The sequence below is a fragment of the Castor canadensis genome, chromosome 7 (assembly GCF_047511655.1).
Source record: "Castor canadensis chromosome 7, mCasCan1.hap1v2, whole genome shotgun sequence".
Taxonomy (NCBI): Eukaryota; Metazoa; Chordata; class Mammalia; order Rodentia; family Castoridae; genus Castor; species Castor canadensis.
The window spans coordinates 5,384,714-5,406,966 of NC_133392.1; the positions used below are offsets into that span (position 1 = coordinate 5,384,714).

At 45.2% G+C, this 22,253-nt stretch overlaps 1 protein-coding gene and 1 long non-coding RNA gene across 3 annotated transcripts in view; one reads left to right on the forward strand and one right to left on the reverse strand.

Annotated features, from left to right (window-relative positions):
• The window catches only part of Dock1 (dedicator of cytokinesis 1), a 477,546-nt gene that overhangs the window by 32,835 nt on the left and 422,458 nt on the right, over positions 1-22,253 (reverse strand). For both annotated transcript variants that reach the window (XM_074078054.1, XM_020167338.2), the window contains exons 39-43: positions 8,950-9,039; positions 8,065-8,169; positions 3,879-4,020; positions 3,664-3,742; positions 1,943-2,027 (exon numbers count right to left, since the gene is read on the reverse strand). In XM_074078054.1, coding sequence (XP_073934155.1) covers positions 1,943-2,027; positions 3,664-3,742; positions 3,879-4,020; positions 8,065-8,169; positions 8,950-9,039 — 501 coding nt within the window. The remainder of the gene's footprint in view (positions 1-1,942; positions 2,028-3,663; positions 3,743-3,878; positions 4,021-8,064; positions 8,170-8,949; positions 9,040-22,253) is intronic.
• LOC141424731 (uncharacterized) lies at positions 903-20,945 on the forward strand. The gene is made up of 4 exons (XR_012449591.1): positions 903-990; positions 9,905-10,274; positions 12,861-12,989; positions 13,855-20,945. It is a non-coding gene; the product is annotated as an uncharacterized lncRNA (long non-coding RNA).

Consider the following 22,253-nt stretch of genomic DNA (forward strand, 5'->3'; position numbering starts at 1 on the left):
CTCTTTCAACACCAGCCCTTGCTTCTGGGAGAATCATCCCTCACTTATCTCTTGGCCTGGTGGGGTAGCTTCTCAGATTTCTGACCTTGGGTCAGAAGGGACAAGCTCCTGGCAGAAGCAAAAGAAGCCAGAGCAGGGCTTCCCACTACTGCAAATAGGCCCATGCTTATCTGGAAGCCTCAGGCTTTGGCAAGCATGCAAAGGGCTAAATTCTGTGGTTCCTACATGCTCCATCCATGTGTGAGGAGCTAAACAGGCCAGGAGGGGATTTCAGGGCCATCTTGAAGCCCAACCTCTGAGGCTTAGCATAGCTCAAAATGTCAGGAGTCTCAGTTATTCTTAGCTCCGCTTCAGACTCACCGCGTACCGATTGGCAAGTCGCTTGACCTCCTTGTGTCTAGTTCTTTACAGTGTAAGAATATATGTATTTTCAGACAGGAGAGGTGTGAGGGAAGTTCAATAAATCCCTTGGTTGACAGACACCACAGAAATAATGAAATAATTGCAATTCTTTGATACAGAAGACTCAGAAAGCCACCACTCTTAGCACAGGTGTCTGGGTTGGATGTGCCTAGACTGTGTCCCCGACTGCAGGGACCAGCCAAGGAGGAAGTCATGAGCCAAGAAACAGGGGCTGTTCTTGAGATAAGCAGTGTATTAGAGCTGTAGATTTTAGAATTCAAGAAGTTCCAAGCTCCTGAGAGCACTGCCCCAGGACCGGAGGGGAATTCCCCAGAGTGACTCTCAAGAGCTGCCAAAGGAGACTCATAGGTTTTGCCCTGCAGATGGGGTGAGTGGAAGAAGTTAGGGCTTACAGGGACAGAGAGTGGAGGTCTCTCTATTTTAGGCAGCCCGGAGGTGTTCTGGGCTCTGCTCTGGGTCAGGAGCAGGGTGCTAATTTTACCCTGCTCTCCTGCTCCCCAGAAGCTTCCAGACTGCAGACAGAAGAACCCATTTTCAGCAGTGCTGGTCTTCCTATATTACTAGGAGGTAATATGGGTCTAACAGAGGGATTTCTGGGGGAAGTTTTTCAGGCACGAGGGAGAAGTGTCAACATTTTCTAAGACTCTGTTTTTATAATGGAATCCATTAAGTTAGTTTGTATGCATAATTTCTTTTTTCTCCTTTTTTTTTTTTTGGAGGGTTTGAACTCAGGGCCTCTCACTTGCTAGGCAGGGGCTTTTCCACTTGAGCCACTCCACCATCACTTTTGTGTTTAGTTATTTTTCAGGTAGGGTCTTGTGTTTTTTGCCCAGGCCAGCCTAGACTACAATTCTCCTACCTATTTTATGCCTCCCAAGTAGCTGGGATTACAGGTGAGTCCTCGTGCCTGGCAATGCTGTCATCATTTCTAAAAGGCTGTATGGGTATGTGTCATAATTTCCATGACGCTAATGCAATGGCTTGGTAACAAGGGACAACTATGTGGCAGTGTCTGGAGACCGTTTTGATTGGTTGCCACAACTGGGGACATCTTGTGGGTGGAGGTCAGGCATGTTGGTAAACAGTCTAGGATAACCAGGGTGGCCCAGCTCATGTCAGCAGAGCTCAGGGGGAGAACCTGCTGCCATGTGTGGAACTACATGCTGGGCTGGACGGGGCACACGTGTGTGGCCTAGATCCAGCTCATCTGACAGCTGTTGTCACCTGCAGAAGGCCACATAAGCCTCCACGTACCAACTTTTAACCAGAGATATGGGCACCAGGGGCTAAGTGGGAGGGCCAACTCAGAAACACGGCACCCTAGGGCATTAATCACCTTATTATAGATCCCAGTGTTTGTGAAATGTCAGTTGCTTTACTAAATTTGGAGGGTTAATGGATTAGAATTTCTGCATATAATAAACATAGACGGTTAACACTGCCCATAGTAGCCCTGAGGCCACACTTCTCAATAGGCACTTTTGTTGGTGGTGGAATGAGATTGTTTTGTTTTTTTTACCGCAAATTCATTATCTGGGTTTTTCTCTCCTTTCCGGATTGGCCGAGAATATTCAAATCGCTGAACCTCGTTCACCCTGTAAAAACTGTAGAGACAGACAAATCATTAGACATTTAACCTGAAAACCAGCCAGTTTGCTTCTAGACATGGAGTCTGGGCTCACAACACTGTACCGAATCCCAGAAAACATCCCCAACCTTGATCTGCAGCTCTGGCCTTGGCTCCCTCTCCAGCGGCCTCTGGAGGGAGATACTGGCAGCTGGAAAAATGAATTGGAGATTTTCATCCTCTCTGTCCCTGCCAGGCCTCAAGGGAGAAGAGATGCTAACTGGGAGTGGAAGGTGAAGCAAAGGAGAGGAGAAGGGGCTACATATTCAATAGACACGTTCGCCTTTTAAAAAAATTAATGAATGATTCATTGCATGTGCCCAGTAATTCAGTAATTTAGACAACTGGGTCATTTGTTATTTTTAGATTAAAAATTGATACATTTACTTTATAAAAAGGTGTTGTATACTTTAGTTTCTGATCTATAGGGTGCATACTTTGCAAACACCCCAAGAGTGACATACGGCTTACACAACTAGCTTGCTCTCACTGTTGGGTGCGGGGTGGGCTTTGCATTTAAGCAGGGTGTGGGTGGGGAGACTTACATCTCCCCTGCCCTGAAAGGGCAGCAAGAGGGACTATCTGAGGACCTCTGTGGTTCTCTGTTTGCTTAGTACCTCTCTCTGAGAAAAAGCATGGCAAACTTTCAAAAGCATGGTTGTGTAAAGCACTCATCTGCAAGCACACTGAATTTGTTTCCATGACTGCCGACAGAAGGTCAGAAATGATGAAAGGCTAAAAGAAGCCACCAAACTTCAGATGCAACACAAGCAGGGCCTGGGGAATACTAGGCCATCAAAGAGGTTAATTTTTTCGCCAGGACACAGATCAAATAGAAAAGAAAACTCTTCACATCAAAGAACCATCTGCTAAGGCAGATGATTCTATGCCACTGCTCCATCAGGTGTGATTCAGCTGCAGGTGCATACCCTTGCTCGGATTCACACAGGTGACCTGCGAGGTTTAAAAACCACTGCGTGATTGCATATCATGTCATTGTCATGCTGGGGGGCAAAGGGCTTTTACCTTGTCCCCATAAGGAACAAATGCTTGAATCTCTTTTCCTGCCACACCCCAGAGTTCCCAGTCAGATTGGCAGTGCGGAACCAGGGCTTAGTTACTGCTGAAAAGTAGGAGGTTCTAACCCTTGTGAATGAGTGTTCACCACCTTCAGACCCTCTGCACCCTCCAGACACATGATTGCTTTCTTCCTTCCCTTCTGCGGGTGCTGGAGATTACCTTCCCTTGCTCTTGGAATGCACACCAAAGGCTAAGTGCATCCTTCAAAAGGCAGAGGTATAGGGGGAAGGAGAGGCTGTTGGGGGTTGAAGAGGATCAAAATACATTACGTGTGTGTGTGTGTGTGTGTGTGTGTGTGTGTTTATAAAGACAGTACACTGAAAAAGGGGGGAGGAGGAAGGGAGACTAAGGGAGTACAATAGAGGGGGTGAACTTGTTCAAAGTACTCTGTACACATCTATGGAATTATCACAATTAAGTCCTTTGTACTATTAACGTATGCTACTAAAAAAAAAATAAGGTGGAGTTATACACAAGAGACCTATCCATAGCCTCTCGCCACCCAGTGGTTAGTGAAAAACTGAGGTAATCACCTTACAATCTGCTCAGACACTGGCCGGTGAAATTTAGGGGGCAAATCAAGCTTGGGCTTGACTGTGAAGCACTGGATATCTGAGGGAACAGGGGTTAAGGACCAATTTGCAGCACGGATGACAATCAAACGAGAAGCCACCCTCTGCCCCCTCCACCCAGCACATCCAACCATGTCCTGATGGCTGTGTGGTCCTGGTGGTGTCTTAAAGGATACACTGGCCGGGAGAGTTTTTAATATCGTCGCCTGGTGGAGATGTTGTATTCATTTTCTCAGCATTTGGAAACTGAGTTAACAGCCGAGCTTCAAAGTCCTCCCGGCGTTCATACTCTTTTCCCCGGTAAATGAAAACTTTTCCCTGGAAACAATGACATTCTTTAAATAACACCATAGGGGAAGGTCCAGGAAAAGTTCATAGGCAAAAGCAAAAGAGCAGGTCTTCAAGATCTACTTGACAATGTTTTTACAAATGTCACTGCATTTAAGAGCAACCTGTAATTGCATTGCTCTTACTAATCAAGAACACGGTAGTACAGAAGCGGTATGACATGAATACCGCTCAGGAAGCAATGAACCTCACATTCCTGAACTCCTGCGATAAGCTTCAGTCTCGGCAGTAACTACCAACTAAAAGATTACGAAGAACCAAGTGTGCGACTGGAGCCCCACGAGTGACGAAAGGGTTAAGTCAGGCAGACATCTCTTCTCAGGTAGGGTCTGAAGTAAGGTCATGCCATCTCAAAAAACCCGGAATTGGGTTATCGATCATTCAAAGCTGAAGTCACCTGAGAAACTGTAACTTCAGAAATGGCCACCTGGTCTGTTTCCCAAGGCTGAGATATTGCTTAAATCACTGGCACAAGGATAGCAATGAACTCAAAAAAACAAACTGTAAAGCAACCCTGATCTCCCCTCATAGCATCCCTACAAGTTACTACACTGGTCCAGGTATCCATTTGTCCCATTATTCCTTTATAAATCTATTGTTCTTTGTCTAATAAAGTATTAAAGCATCATGCTTTAGTTGCTGGACTTCACTCTCTTGTGAAGATCCCTGTGTATATGTAAAATTTATAACATTACCATGCTTTTTCTTGTTAATCACCTCCTGTGTTAATTAGGTTCCTAGATCCAGCCAAAGAGCCCACATAAGAACTTAGTGGGTAAAGGGCATCTGACTCTCCCCGATAGCCCTAATTAAGTAGTTTTTGTTCTGCCAAAAGGAATTTAAGCTTTGTAGTGGCTCAGAGCCTGAGCACAGTCATCATGAATTGACTCCTGGGAGTCACATCAAGAGATCAGAACCAGAAGAAAGGGGTTTGAACAAAAGCAGAAAGGCCCTGGGCTTTTGGCTTCCCTGGGGGTGAGTAGCTGAAGATGAGTGGACAGCAGGACTGCCTGGTAGTCAGAGTTGCTGTGCAGGTCCTTATTCTTCAATGGGTGACAAGATAATGTGCAGCTCTTCTTCTAAGGGCTGAATTTTGTCCCTCTCAAATGACACTCCAAAATGGAGAGCCCATTGAGGTTGTTACAGATGGCCAGACTTGGTGACCTTGGTGGGGGGGCTTAGGTAAGCATTCTTTCTTATGTAGGCCTCTTGTGGAGGCCATCTCTGTATGGGTGTGACACAGTTGCTCTGTAGATACATCTGTAAGGAAGGTTCTTTTGAGATATAAAAGGTCTCTGTTCCTTGAAGGAATCAACAAATGTGTTCTGAATGTCAAACAAATCACAAACAGGCGTCACTGGGTAGATACATAAGGCTATCACTGTCTTTTGAAGAGCCCTCCTTGCTCCCATCCCTCCCCATTCTAAGACTGTTTCTGCCAAACAGGAAACCATGGCAAAGAGGGACAGTAAGCAGAAGCACCTGAGCTTCAGGAAGTGGGGCTCTGGAGGTTCTGCTCTTTGTGGTGGAATTTATCTGCATCGGTATGTCTGCTGGTCCAAGCAGGAGACACTGGGGAAGGTCTCCAGATCACTGGTCATGAGCCAGGTGCAGCCATGCTTTATCTATGGCAATCCCTGGACAGACACCAGACAGGAGAACAAAGGCTGAGTGGCAGACAGACATAGAGAACAACAGAGACTCAGTCTGAAGTCAAATTGAAATTTGCCTAATTAATGGATTTTCAAAGAGATAAAGAGAGATCCTAGAACATTCATTTAATTTTTCCTTACTATGGTATGGGTGTTTATGTTTCCCCCAAATTCATATATTGAAACATATTTTTTGAGTGGTCATTAGTTCTCAAGGTGTCTCAGAGAGCTTTCTTCCCTTCTTCCCTGTGGGGAACAGGCCTGGACCAGACACCTAATCTACTGGCACCTTGATCCTGGACTTCCTAGCCTCTAAAACTATGGCCAGTTTCTTTTTTTTTTTTTATAAAGTACCCAGTCTAAGATATTTTGTTACAGCAGCCATAACAGATTAAGACAACCTTCTTTTCAAGATACAATTTATCCTGAGTTTTTACAAATTACTAAAGAAGAAACAGTTTAAGAATTTGTTTTTCACTTTGTACTTAGGTATGTCTCAAAGTACCATTATGGAAGAAAAACGTTCTATTTCTCTGAAAAAATAATGTCAAGCAGAAAGCAAAGTAATAGGTAGTCTTAATTAGAAATATACAATATGGACAGCTTAGAAGGCTATATAAAGCCAAACATTTCAGGAATTCAGTAAGATTTAATACATAACAGGCTATGATGAAACTAGCATGCATTTATTATACTTTAAATGTGTATAAAGGTTTTAGTAGAAAAACACTAGCGAGTTATAGATGAAAACACTAGTATCATTTTCCAGAAATGTCAACTACTTTGCATTCTGAAATAGTCCCTTCAAACATGAAAACGGGGAAAATGTGTACTCCTTGTGAGAACTATAAATATTAATATCAACACATAAACCAATGAGATCAGGCTTTGGAGAGCAACAGAGCCAAAGGGACAGTGAATCTGTGCAGAGGCTCCTCTCCTAGTAGCATTAGATCCCTAAACATCCACCTACTTTTTGGTATCTGCTAATGTCATTGTCAGGCTGACCCCTGCCAGGTGATCTGTGAAGCGTAATAAATACATTGCTAGAGCCCCACAAAAATTATTCAGGTGTGGCGGGAAAGTCAGTTCAATATTAATTAAGCCTGTTAAACTCTTTCTTCTTACTTCCCCATTTTGTCCTTTGGTGGTGGAGACGACCCAGAACTGTCCCTGGAGTCCACAGTTGCCTGTGAGCTCTCAGCACACCCTGGCCTTCCTGGCTCTCTTGCAGCATGTCTCTCCCCAGGCATTTCACTCACATGTTCAGGCAGCCTGTTGTCTTGCTACGGATGCCAGACAATCATTTTGTACAGATCTGTAGTTGGTGCCCACCATATCAAAGGTAAATCATTGCCTACGGGCCCAGACTCTAACGTCGCAGTGCAGCACAGTGCTGTGTTCGTTTTAGACACACTCCGGGGCACATGTACACACACACACACACACACACACACACACATTAAAGCCTTCAGCACCATTAAGTGACTTCTCTCAGCTCTTCTATCCTTCAGTGTTCTTTTTATTTAATGTTAATTTCAAATTCCTCTCTGTGTAGCACTTATAGCTGACACCCTTTACTTGTTCTTTGGATGGGAAGATGTTGACTTGGGACTGCTGATAAATGGCTGTCTTTACTGAACAAAGAAGACAGCAGGAGAGGCTGGTCAGAAGTGACTGGACAGGGCCAGGTGGAGTCACTGATGGAGGACACTGAGAGATAGGATTGGCCAACCTCACTTTCTGAAGCAGGCCAGAACTTCGTGGGTCTCTACGATAGAGAGTGGCATGTCCTCAGCAAGGGAACATTTGAGTTCTATGGGTTCTAGTATAAAGACATGTCTTATGTATCAGTGGCCCTGGGATTAGAAAACACAGGACCAGATAGCACACTTCTGGGACCAGAAAGATTTCCTTGCTGGCTCCAGCAGCCCAGATAGGCACAGAACCTCTGCTTCCCTAAGCCAGAGGAATCACACATGACCTCCCATGTGTCATAAAAACATGTCACAGGAAATGACAAGAAGTCATGACTAATGATATCTAAGAATGTGCTTCTGAGAAAACTGAAACAATTTTACCAGTGGGTCAGGTCACATTTATTTATATACCTCTCCTCTAGCCTCCTGTGAATATTGGGAAACGAATGTCTAGTGGGTGATCACAGGTGTTGCTCTGGTCACATGCCTCACTGCATCCCCCTCTTTCGGGGATGGAGCAGATTCCACTCTGGCAGCCCAGCTAACCACACAGCTAGTAGAGTCAGACTTTGCCATGCAAAATCCTAATCCTTGCTCAGGATGGAAGGGGCCTCAGGATGGAGGAGCAACCATGGCTCTGAGAAAGCAGAATCAAAATTTACCCGAAGGAATGTGGGGAATCCTTGTCCGTAGTAGCCAACAGCAAAATAGTCAGGCTTGGGTCTTATCACTTTGACGATGTTTTCATAGAATTGAGCCTGTTTTTTCTGGAAGGAAGAAAGAAAATGCATTTCAGGATTGAGCATACTATTTAAGCACCCATTCTTCTGGATTCTTCCCGTGGGCTTGTAAGCTTTGGTGGGAGGAGGGGTCCTGAGGCCTGCACCTGGACTGATAGTGTTGGCATGAGTTTTCAGGCATGAGTTTTCACTCATTCTCCATCATTCAGCAAGAAATTCTGAACAGACAAGTCACATCAAGAAATTGGTAATGATTTTAGGGTGTCTTCAACCCTGAGTGCTTTTTTAAGTGGTATGGTTCAGGTGTAAGGGATTTAAAAGGACAGAATAGCTCTAAAATCAATGGCCACCATTACAGAATCTTTAAATGTGATCTACTGAATACACAAGTGATACGGCTGAGAAAGCAGTATCAGAGACTTACAGAGCTTCTGTGGTGGAAGAAAGGTCTGACTGCTATGTCCTCCCCATATTGTGAAAAGGGTGATGGTTTTAAACTAGTGTGGAAACTCTGATACGCATGGGCTCCCAGACCACACGACCCAGGAGGTTAGCTGTGGTTATGCGTAATTTACAGAAGGCTTAGTGTTGGGCCGTAAGAACTGTCTTAGGAATAAAAAGTGAACTCTCATAGGCCACGGATAAAGGAGGAACCCTCCTTTAGGTAGGGTCTTGGGGTGCCAGGTAGGACCAGGAAAGAGAACACATGGGTAGCAGGGACACCCCAACAGGAAAACAGGGGAGATTCCAGAGAAGCAAGCTTAAACTGCCTCTCTTCATTTAAGCAGAGAATAAGCAAAGACCCACCAGCAGTTCACTGAGCTGTTCATAATCAAACATTTCGGTTTCATACTGTTCTGCAAGCTCCTTGCCCAAGACGATGGCCTCCTCCCACATCTGTAAGTTACAAGGAAGAAAAACAAAAACCCTTAATCGTGCAGTCAGAGTAAAAGGGACACCATCACTCACAATAAGGCAATTTAGAAATACACTGGATTAATGGAAACACTGGGAGAATAATGTTGGAAAAATACAAGTATTTTCTCCAGGCTCCTGCCCTTTGGCTCAGGACCCAGCATCTGCTTACTAAACTGGTCAAACCCCACTCATCCATCACACCAGCTCTGCTTACGGCACAGCAGTCTGCTGGCTTGTCCTCACTGCCCAGTCCCCCTTCTCCTGCTGCTAGTCATGGCCACCAAGGCCCATCTGTCAGGGTGGCTTTGGAGCCAGGGAAAAGACACTGCAGGGTGAAGGAGCCAGTGAGAGGCATTTATGTAGTAACTAGGGACTTGAGCTAGCTACTTTCCCAAATGGCTCCACTCAATAAACACCACATCCCAGAGCACCAACTGCCAGAAAGACCAGGGTGTATTTCTACTCCAAATTACAGCCGGCAGAAAGCTTGCTTCATGTGTGCAAATACTGTGCAGATGTAAATCCTGCCATCATTTTCAGAAGGGGAAACTTTGTATGGTGAACAATTTGAAAGTGACTTTCCAAGTAACTTCTGTTTTTGAAATGTGGATAAACTATGGCACAGTGTAATAATTCGATAGTCAGTATGCCTGGATTTCCCTTTGGAAAGATAAGGTGGATCACTTGAGAAGAACATAGACATTTGAAGGAAACACCTCCTCTAGGAAGGAAGCCTTTCCGTTTGATTCCCACTCTCCTCCTTTGAGCTTCCACAGTGACTTAGGGCTTCAAACCCTGCTGTCCTGTATTGAAACTGGAACGTGCCCTTGTCTTTTCTCCTCAGACTGCAAGCTCCTGTGGAAAATCTATTCAACAAGGCTCAGCAAATGTAACTGAAGGCTGATGACCTCACCAGGAAAGCTTTCCACCCTCCCTCATCCTGTGCTCCCCTCCCAGCCGTGAGTGCCCTCCCTCGATTCTCCATGCCATCAACACCAGGAGACCACAGCATCAATCCGTATGTGAGCTACTCATTCCACCCAAGCTTTGATCCTGGCTGGGCTGCTCAGCACCCCCTGGGTGCACCAGTACAGCAAGGATTGACTGCCATGGGAGCAAGACGTTGTTGGCTTTTACCTTCTTTCAGCTGACATGCCGTGTGTGCTGTCTGCCCACCTGCATCCCTGGTTGAAGCCCTTCAACCACCTTATCAGGTGAGTGTCTTTTTATACCCACGTTGCAGATAAGGAAGGTGTACCAGACAGGTAAGTAATTTGTCCAAGGGCACACAGTGGGTAAGTGATGGACTTGCCCAACTTGGTATTTTTCCAGTGTTCTTGCTCTTAAGATCACGTACCAACCAGCATTTCCAACTGCTCTCCGGGGCCTTCACCTAGCACACCCTTGGCACACTTGCTTGTCTTTTTATTAGAATGGGTCCTACTTATTACTGAACCTTTCTGTTAACTAAAGAGCACTATTTTATTAAAACCCTCCAAAAATACTTTTTTCATAGTTACTACTTAAGGAAACTGTTATTTTTGATGAGGAAAAAAAAACTAATTCTGGAGAAAGAGTTGTGTTTTAATACTTTCAAAAGCAAGATTGCAATAAGTGCAGGGTAGATTTCAGATGGGGCCAGTGTACTGGGGACACTCTGTACCTGGTTCCCTTTGGTTGAACGTTGCTCAGATTCTTTGAACACCTTCATCTGTCCTTTGCTGGAGCTGAAGCTCACATTCCCACGATGGGAGAACTCCTCTAAGCTCTAATGTTTCTTTTAAGCTCCAGTGACCCATACCTCCTTTATCTTATTTCCAATTCAAAGACAACATTACCTTTCCTTGTAGGTCTCCCTCACTGTGTCTTTCTTTAGTTTTCTGCAAGCTAATACATATTACTCCTAGCTGCCTGGAATGCTAGGGCTTCTAATTCATTCCTGAGTAAAAGCTTAATCTATCTTATCCTAAATGACAGATGAGGTGCTTTAGATACACATCAAAAGTAATTGTTTTTAAAAAGAAATATAAGTCTTGAGTAAATACCTCATCTGGCTTGCCCTGAGGTTATGTGGTTGTGTTTTCTATCAGATTTTCTGGAAATATATATTCTCTTTCCCTTCCCGTCCACATGTGTGAAATGATTCCACACTGAGGAGATTTCATCTACTTTTAATTGGACAGGGCTCTAAAGAGTGTGGGTAATTCATATTTCCTACGTGAGCACCTTGGAAAATATCTCAGTGCCAGGGAGAAAATAGATTGAATATGATCTAGATTTAGATTATCTCGGTGAAAGAATCCTTTTAACCTTCATGATTCAACACCCAGCTGGGCTCCATTCTTAGAAGAGCTATAGGCTTAGCAGGTTTACGCAGCCCCAAGTGAAAAAGCCCGTATCAGCAGACAACATTATTTTCTGATCCAAAGTCCTTAATCCAGTTTATGGCATTCTGGAAATTGTTAGCATGGAGCATGTTCTCACCCCACTGCTATTCACAGGGGCATGATTGGTTCCATTTTCTTGGGATGACAATCTTTCCCATCTTTCTGAACCTCCGGTTTCAGGAACTTCCATTTCTTCAAGTTCCATGACTAGAAAACGTTCTTTTCCGATGAGACTCCTTCCTCAGCTCTAAGACAGTGGTTGCAGAGAACATAACAGGTAGTATTTCTCATAGAGAGCGCAGGGTTGATGGCTGACCAGACTGGTAAGATGATGTCCTTGATCTCAGGATTAGGGAGCAGCAGCAGATGAACGGACAGATGCCACAGGGGACTAGGTGGATCCCTCACTAATAATGCAAACTGGCTGGCTCACTAGGACCCTAGTTTAATTTGTTTACTTATGAGCAGCTCACCAGGGAGGTCATTTTAAGGGAAGCTCGATTTCCCACCATTTTTCTGCAATTCACCTGTTTTTCCTGGCAGTTAATGGGAAAAAGAGAATCAACTTTTGAATTTCCAAAGTCCCAGCAGCTCTCTGCTGCTTAAGTGGATTAGAGTCGATGGTATGGAGGAATTCAGAGCTCCAACTGAAGTCCCCAAGCATCTGAGAGGCCAAGGTGACCCAGGACCAGTGGGAGGCCTTGTTCAGTTAGTGTCATACTGAACAAGTGCCGAGAATGGGTACCTTTTAGTCCCCGGCTCTGATGCATGTTGTGAGAAGGGCACTGGTGACTTCGAGCTGTGACCAGCCCAGAGGGGGCCTGGTTGTTCTTTGTGTTGGCTACAGTCTTTTCTTGCAGAATGGAGATTCCTTGCACCAGGCCTATCACATTTCCCTTGAGCCCAGTGCTATCTTGGTCCTCTTGGGGTTCTCAACTAGCTTCGACTGATCTGAGCAGAGGGCTGACTTCCAGACACTTCTGAGACAGAGTCAAGCTTGGCTCTCCCAGCCCAGCAATGATGCATTTTTCTCTATGGGCTGTCGCTCAACACTACCTGATCTTGCAGTAATGAGGCCACCCTGTCACCAGACATGCACAAGACAAAGCTAGCACCAAGTAAGACGGTTAACAGGAATGAAAGATGGACTGGAGTTAACAAACTTATTTGACCTCAAGACAAATCCTTCCTTCTGACCCAGGGAAGCCCTCAAGAAACTCTACAGCCTGCAGAAAATACTGTCCACCTAAGTCTTGTTCATCTACACCCCATCTTTCCCCACCCGATTCTTTATTGGCCAGAAAAGAAAATGATTTGCTTGGCTTTTAATGCACTGGAAGGGAAGTGAGGAAGGATTAAAAAAAAAAAAACAAAAACAAAAGCAAAAACAGAGATTTTGCATTTTTATTTCAGGTCAGGACATCTGCAGTTCTGCAAAGAAAGATACTGAAAATTCTAAACCAGGCAGCAAGAAAAACGTTTGCTTCTTGCTTGGACTAGAAGGAGAAGGGACTCAGTGTCACTCACTCCTGTGTCCCACAGGTAATTACTGGGCAGCTGTGAGGGGAGTGGGTTCCCAAGAGAGATGGTAGAGATAATGGCATGGTTGCAGGTGAGAAGGGTGTTCACCAACGGAAAGCAAACTGGGATGTCATAAGAGCAGAGTGGGCAGAGATTTGGGTGTGATGTCCTGGCATGGTGTGGGGGGGCGCAGCAGGTGTCTAGGGGAGAAGCCAGCCAGGATGGGTGCAGGACAGTCCAACCCTAGGACAGAGGGAAGAATATGAGAGGTAGAAGTGGAGCTGTGGGATGAGGGTGTGTGGTGGCTTGTGGCCAGGAAAGCTGGGTCACAAAGCCTAAGTTGCAACTGGTCGGAGAATCATTTACTTTTAAAAAGAATGAGCAAAGATGTTCAACTTAACAACTATTCCTCTAGTCGTAACAGGGATTCATCTTCTTCATGCTCGAGCCACTTATGGGCTTGGGGTTCACCCATGTGTTGGGTGCACTTTTCACTCCACTGAGGAGGAGGTGCCATCTCTAGATGTCTCGTTCCCTCACTTGGCTCTGTTCTGGGTGACCATAATGTCCTCACTGACCACCTCTGCCTGCTGCTCGTCCAATTCTTAAATCTCTGGCAGCCTCCAGCTTCCTCCTCAGTCACCAAGAATTTGTGGATGTGTGTTACTTTGCAAAGACTGAATAGCTAAAAAAATAGAAATTATGCTCTCACAGTCCTGAGATCAAGGTGTTGGCAGATCCACTTTCCCTCTGATGGCTCTCGAAGAGGAACCTTCCTGCCTCCCAACTGTCTAGGCTTACAGCAGCATCATTCTAATCTCTGCCCCTGTCTTCACCTGGTTGTCTCCTCTGTGTCTAGATCTTTCCTCCTTCTGTTTCTTGTAAGGGCACCTGCTGTGGGACTCCTGCCGCCCAGGTAATTCAGAATGATCTCATCAAGATCCTGACCTAATTACATCTGTGAAGACCATTTCTCCAAATACTGTCACATTCATCTGTCTCAGAGTTAGGACATGGACATATCTTTGAGAGGGTAGGGGGTCTACCATTCAACCCACTATAATGTGTTCAGGGACATTTGTTTTGGTGTCTCTGCTGTCCACACCAAAGACCTGGACCAATATTCATTACCACAACCCAGCACTGCTGTATTTGGGACCTTGTTGATTTCTCTCTCCATAGTCTTCTCCTTTAAGTATCCTGCATGGGGCTGTTAGGCCAACACACCTGCTGCCTTGCTCTGTGGTAAAATGATTAAAGCACCAATCTGTTCTTTGCAGTAAGTTGAGCATTCCGTCCCTGCACACTCTTCTTTCAGGCATGCCAGCTGCCTGGCCCTTCCTGGCACCTCTGTTCTGATATGGACCCTGGTTAAGAAACATTGGTGACCACCATATCCCCTCCCGTCCCCACCAACTTTGCCTCAATTTCCAGATCTCAGGCCCAGACACCTGCTCAAGCCCCCTGCCTGGGGTCTATTTCCCCCACACCCTGGACATCTGCCATCATGTTGCCAGAATTAGTCCTTGAAAAGAGGAAACTGAACTCATTATTCCCTGTTTTGATAAAATCTCCATTGGTTACTTGTAAGTGAACCCTTTGGAGTGCATCAAATCTCCAGGAGACATATAAGACCATTGGCAGACCGGCTTCAAAGTCCTTGCTATGATGTGAATGTTTGTGGCCCCTCAAAGTTCATGTTGACATTGTTACCTCCAGGCTGTGGTATTAGGAAGAATAATTTTGGAGAGGTGATTAGGCCATGAGGGAGGAGGCCTCATGAATGGGATTAGTGCCCTTATAAAAGAGGCCCCTTAACTCTTCCACCATGTGAGCACACATAGGAGCAGGAAGTAAGTTCTTATCAAACATCAGATGTCCTAGAACCTTATCTTGGACTTCCTTGCCTCCAGAAATAAGAGAAATGAATGTCGGTTGTTTTTAAGCTGCCTAGTGTGTGGTACTTCTGATCCTTAACGATGGTAGCCTGGAAGGACTGACTATCCTTTATGTCTGTATCTTTCAGGACACTCTGGCATCCCCAGAAAAAGAGGACGCCTCAGGAGTCCTTGTCTTTACTTTGCTATTCCAAGCTTTAGAATTCCCACCCCTCCCATCCATACACTGGCAAATATGATCTCCTTCTCACTAACCATCTGTGTGAAGTGTGACCAACTTCCCAGAAGGGACGACTCATAGAGATCAGCACCCACTGTGACAGGCCCGAGGCGGGTTTTGCTATTTATCTGCTCACGTAAGGGCCCTGTGACTAGTCTTGGATGTCTCCAGGAGGGGCCTGTGCTCATCTTGTACTTCAGGGTACAGGATGGTACTTGGCACAGAGTAGGCTTGTCAGTGAAGGAATGCATCGTTGATCCTACAGAGTGTCAGTCAGGGAGCAGCCTCCTTCCTGACTCTAAAAATTGATTTTCCCATGTGTTGATAAAACATAATTCTTTTTTAATAGGAGACAATCATAATGAGCATATGATCTGTGAATATTCAGGTCAAATTCTGGCTAATGCAACAGATTCTGGCTGACACCAGGAGTTTGAAAACCTTTTTAGAAATGCCTAGAATTAACTGAGAAGAGTGTTCCCTGATGATGACCTGCAATTCCTCTTAATAACTAGGTTTTTAAAGGGAAACACAGAGGATGAGAAAATTTCATCCCAATACTTAGAAAAGGAACTCAACCATCTCACCAAAAACAGAAACTTGTTCCCAAACCCTATTTTTAGTTCCCAAGATGATGAAAGATGCATCACTTCTTCGACTTTGGTGCAAGGCAAAGTGTGAACTTTGTCAAAGGGAGGTTATTTTAAGGGAAAAGAAAACAGAGCTTCAGTTGAAAACGGTAGCAGGGCTTCATACATCACTCGGGCTGTAACTTATGTACAGTCTTTGTTAACACCGCCAGACTGGTTTTTGGTTTCAGAGGTGGTGCAGCCTTGGCTATGACTGGCTGTTGCACTCTGACTAAATTCTCCTTATAGTGAGGCTTCTATTTTTGTCTCTTGTCCTCCATAGAGAAGCCTGGTAATTTTCAGTGAAGTACTTGGATTAAGGGCTTTATTGAAAATTACTAGGCCTCAACCAAACACAGTACCACAGACAATTGAGAGCACCTTCAGAAAAGAACACCCACCGACCTGCTAAATCTGAACAGAAGGCTTTCGGGAGGGATGCTCCAACGGGTGGTAGGAACGGAATGGGAAAGGAGCAAGTGGTAACTATTAGCCCAGGAAGGAAGAAATGTTGAAAGAAGAAATGTTAAAGTATGAAAAGGGGAGCAGACGCAAATGACATTTTATGGAGAGAAAGAAAAAGATTAGGAGACCAAGAGCTAGACTGAAAGACATTCAAAACTTTTTAAAAATGGTGGAAAAGCAAAACTCAAAGAAATACAGAAAGATAACAGAATACAATTCCATGGCGAGCGTCCAATATAAAGAAGGAGGATATTTATTCAGCTTTGCTGGTTTCAAGACACAAAGGTAGAGAACCTTTAACACAGTCCTGCCTCTGTCCTTTCTTAGCCCCTGGGCATCTCTGCACGTACAGAGATGCAGCGTGGGCCTGGCCATCGGGACCCTGCTCCTGGCCCAGCCTGCTCGGCGTTGTCAGGAGTCACACTTGCTTTGGATTGTGCAGGCCCTGACTTCCCCTAGGTAGCTGTGCAACTTTCAAACAGTGACTTAGCTCAAGAACATATAGTGTTTCCACACAGATAAGTATATGGTGAGGACTCCCATGATTACATGAAGAAACGGCCTGCAAGGCGTCAAGCTGTGCCCACGTCATGGTCTTGTCACACTGAGGTTACATTTACTTTCCATTTTATAATCTTGTGGACCCCAGTATTCATTAGTCTTCAGCTGAGGTATTAAGGTCCCCCGCCCTCATACATTTTTAAAAAGCAGAACTGCAATTTGTTTCCTTAAAATTTCTAAGTAGAAATTAAATCAAGGAAATGCTCGAGGTCTGAACGCTCTAGGTTTTGTGGGCACGTGTTCAGACATAAGCCTGGCAGAGCTTGAGCCATCAGTTACGCTGGTAAATCTTGCTCCTATCATGCTGGAGCTCCCCTGCATGCCTGCCTGTCTGCTCACTCACTTGCTCGCTCACTCACTTACTCAGTTGCTGCAATCACTCGGACTGAAGATGGCTATTTTTAACAGAAACACAGGATTCTATACAGGAAAGGCTACCCCTGTTCTTGTAAGAATCTGTCTTTGTCCTATCTATAACCTTTGCAGTGAACGTGGCACTAACTCGAGGACAAAGAACGCTTACAGCACACACTCCTAAGAAGCAGTGTGTGATGGTAGTGATAGGGTATCTGTGCACAGAGTGAGGCACCTGGCAGTGAGGAAGAAGGGGTTATGCTCTTTAGCCCTCTCAGAAACTCAGAGTCTGGATCAGAAGGCAAGATACACACAAGCAAATGTGCCCAATGTACAAGGAGCTTTCTGCTGGACTTTGCAACTGTGCAGTGTTTGCTCAAGTGCTTAGATCAGTACAATGGAAATATGTCCAGAGGTATGATGGATTCCACCACCCTGAGAAGCAAGCATGGAGTGCCAAAAGAAGACCATGAGATGGTCCAGGGGGCTGGATATGAGCGTGCACTTGGAAAGAGTTAGGATGTGCTGAGTGACAGGTTAGAGAGTGAGGTTTTATATGGGGCCTCACCTGCGAGGTAAGACGCCTGGTTGTGCCTGTAAAGGCCCTTGAGGCTCTTGAGGTTTGGGTGTCTTTGAAGCCATACCAGCTGTGATTCCAAGACAATGTTTGTTAGAAACCAGACTGGTATCCCAGGGAGCAGAATAGCAGGAAAAGGCTAGGGCCGCTGGAGAGGGAGTGAATAGGGCTTCTCAGACCCAGAGCTCACAAGTGGATGCAGGATGAGCTGGATCTAGCAGCAGGATTATGCTTAGAAACCTAAATTATTTAGCAACAACCAAGACAGAATTGCACGGAATATGTGTGTATTTTAGAGTGAGTCTGAGGGTGATGGGTGATGGGAGCCTCTCCTTCCCAAAGGCAGGTGGATATACAAATCTCCAGGAGACAACGCAGCTCATCCTTATAAGCCCAGGAAATGAAAAATGAGATTATAATGAGCTCGGGTCAAATCACAAATGAATGCATCGCTGAGGGGCATAATTCTAAATTTTAATAATAAAACCAGTAAGTACCAGAAAAACTTCAACTTGCTTCAACAAAATGATGTTCCTTTTTTTTTTTTATTCTTACCATTTACCTTCACAGCTGCCTGTTTCAGCCTTTCCTTTTCTCTCTACCTTTTGTCTTGTCTGTGTTTCCTGAAGGGCCAGAGGGAATACCCCAAACTCCCTAAATCTAGTAACTACCCTACTCCTGACAGTTCTTTCACATTTACAGAAATGACATTATGGCAAAAAACTGTTTTATTTTGGTGCTTGTTAGGCTTTTCCTTGTTCTTCTGACATAAATTCCACAATCTTCTGGCTTTCGTCTTCATTTTCTGATTCTTTGAGATCTACATCAGCTTTTTCAAGTATTCTGTACTGTAAGGAACATATACCAACAGGTACACAAGCAATTTTGGCCATCTGCAATGGCCCCAAAGGACACACGGTGAGCTTCCATTTCCTGCCAACGTGTGGATGGCTGTGCTAGTCAGATCACTCCTGGTGCTTAATAAGAACAGAGTCTTGGCTCAGAGCAGCACTGGTCAACAGAAGCACAATGCAGGCCATATATATGTAACTTTAAATGTTCTAGTTGCTACATTAAAATGTGAAATTACTTTAGTAATATTTAATATATCTAAAATATTATCATTTCAACATGTGATCAATAAAAACAGTTAATGAGATATAATTCTTGAATTACTTTGCAAGGCCTGTGGTAACATAGTCCTGACTTGAACAGAAGTTTCCTCGTAGTCTAGGAGGCTAGAAGTTCCAGATCAAGACATTAGCAGGGCTGGTTCTTCCTTCTCCCTGTGTCTTCACATGGTTGTTCCTCTACATGTTTGTATCCTATTCTCTTCTATGATAAGGACACCAGTCATGATTGGATTAGGACCGATCCTAATGAACTAATTTTACCTTAATTTTCTCTTAAAAGAGCCTGTCTCCAAATAAGGACACATTTTGATGTCCTGGGGGTTAGGACTTCAGTATAGGACACAAGCCTGCCTTAAGAACATGCATTTTTCATACTGTCTTCAAAATACAGTGTGTATTGTACACTGATGGCACATTTCACTGTGCCCAACGGCCCACCATGGCCACTCAGTACTGCACAGCACAGGCAGAGCCCTGCCCTAACAACTGCTTGAAAGCTGGCCCTTGTGGTGCCCACCTGGCTCCAAGGGCACCAAGATAACCAAGGCCCTCCTTCAAGTGTCCACTGGACGGATCACCAGCCAACTACCAACTGAGAGCCATTTTGGAATACTGTCCCCCTTCCAATATAATTGCAGTCTGGGGATAGAATGTGAAAACTGTGTCAAGCTTCCTAACTGTCAGCAATGGCTGTGGCTGTTTGTCATTTACTTTCAGGACAGGCTGGAAGGGTGGTATTTTTAAACGACTGCATCAGCAGGGATGCCTGCTTATTTCCTCAGCCTTATTTCCTGAATGGAAGTAAGTCCACATCTGGCACAAAGTGTCAGATGTTCATCTACTGTGACTCTCACCTCCCTCCCTCTCTGGTGGATCTCAGCATCTTAGTCACAGGGCGCAGGGGCCCATTCTCTCTGGAGCTTCTCCTGAACCAACGTCTGCCAAGTCCCCTCAAGTGGGAGAAAGATCCCCACAACTCAGAGAAGCCAGGATCAAGGCCCAGAACCAAGTTTTACAAGATAACTCTATTCTCACAGCTGCAATTGTGGGAAGCCACACTACTTGGGTGACTGGAGTGGACATTATCTTCTTGGGGTATAGACATACTGCAGTAAATTCCACACTCACTTTTCCAGGTACCATGAGCACTCCTGACTAGAAGCCCACCTCGCCTGTCTGGTCAAATGCTATAGTACACATAGGTACTGCTTAAGTCCACCTGACCTGGGCATTTCCCACCCTTTGAGTTCAGTGTGGCCAGGCGATTTGCTTCAGCAATGACATGAGCAAAAACATGAGGTCATTTCAGGGCAGAAGCATATTGGCACCTGGGCTCTGCTCACCTGGACTCCGGGAAAGAAGGATGGGCATAGGGCATGAGGGAGGAGCACACCTGTGTTGCTTGGAGCCCTGGAGATTTCCAGGTCAAAAACTTCAGCATATTCCAGCCCATCCCAGCTGGCACAGAAGATAATTACTTCCTCCCGCTATTTTGCCCCTCCCAAAATTTAATGCATGTTGATGTTTAAATGAACTTTCTGCCTCACAGCTAATCACCTAAGTATTTCATATTCCATTTTATCAAATTCTCTCTGGCACCTGTACTCTGGTTCACTGTAGTTTTAAATGGATAAGGGGGCTTAGTTCCTTTTTTAACATTCTGGTGGAAATGTCACAGATACTCAGAAATGGTTTTTCAATCATGCTGTTTATCAATACAATACAAACAGCTGCTAGGAGGACAACCCTTCAAAACTCACTCCCGCTCAAGGTCAGCCCATGGATCACATTACCATGGTTGTTTTCTGTCTCCAACAAAATACTGGGACATCTGAGGACAGTCCTTCAGCAGGCTTTCTTTTTTTGTCTATACTATTTTGTCACTTGGATTGGTTTTTTCAACCTAAGCATACTGACATTGGACTGGATGTTCTCTGTTCAGAGCGCCCTGTGTATTATGGGATACTTAGCTTTTGGTTTCACCTACATGATTCCAGGGGTACTGGTTCTCCAGTTTTTGAGTATTCATTTGTTTGTTCAGTCATTCAACAAATGTCCAGTGAGCATGAGCTGTGTGCCAGGTACTGTTCTGAGTATCAGATACATTGGTGGGGGGCGTAATAAACACATGCAGCCTCTGTCTTTGTAGCACTCACAGCCTCTTTGGGGAGTTACTAAAGAAACACACATGCAAACCTCTTGTGACAAATTATAGTAAGTACTCTAAAGGAAGGCAACGCATGGCTCATGGGTTGGAGAGGAAGGGACATTCAGGCTGAGATGGGGAGGGATCAGCCAAGGGGTGAACAGCGGATGCTCACTGGCCACGCGGGAAGGCTGGCACATTTCAGGAGACAACAGAAGCAGCAGTGTGGCTGGAACACAGTTCAACGGGCAGTAAGAGGGGAGATGAAGTCAAGAGAGACTTCAGGGGTCAATGTCTGTTGGAGGCTATGTTGTCCACAGAGACCCCAGACATGGCCATCCCCAATGGCTCGCGCTCCTCAGTCCTGATGGCCTCTGGTCTTGGGCTTTGCAGGCCTCCCAGAGTCTCCACTTTCTACTCTGCCCTGTTGGTAGCACCTGAACACCACGGAGCAAGGAGGCCATCAGGGGATGGGATGGCTGAATCTACTCCATTTTTTACTCTACTCCAGTTTGCTGAGAAATAGGACTCCCCTGGCTAAGCCAATAAAATGCTAGTAACCAGCCCTAATGTGAAAGTTTCCATTTCTATGAAGAAGTATATTCTGCTCCTCTACAGCAGGGCAGAATCCACACAGGATTTCTGATCCTCCTTCCTAAGTGGCCTTTAGCCAGGCCACAGGCTACTGTGAGGATTTTGGCCTTTTTCCTGTGTTAAGAACAGTAGAAAACAAAGAACAGATTCTACCTATCACTTCAGATAAGCTTGTGCCCACAGGGACTCTGCTAACAGAAGTAGTTTCTAATAGGGCCTGGTTTATGTGAAAGGTGGCTGCAAAAAGGGGCAGTCATCATTCTTCCCTGAACAGGTGACACTGTGGATAGAAATGTGTCACCTGGGAGAATGCCTTGTGAGGACTGAGGCAGAGACTGGGTGATGGGTCTGTAAGACAACAGTGCCAAGAACTGCCAGCCATGGTAGCCATAAGCAAAGGCATAAAAAGTGCTCTCCCCCAGAGCCTCTGGAGGGAGCACAGTCCTGCTGACATGGTGATTTCAGGCTTGGAACTCCCAGCACTATGATAGAGTGCATTTCTGTTGTTTAAAGTCACAGTCACCTGTTTTGTGGCCTTTTGTTATAGCAGCCTGAGGAAGCCAAAATAGGTTCCTTCCTGGAGTTCCCCAGTCACTTTTCTCAAAGTGCCAAGAAACAGGCCTGAGACGAGTGAAGAATCTGGTGAAGCCCCAGAAGGAGCTCTGAGGTCACTTTGATGACAGATTTTAGGAACTCCCACAGCCAGAG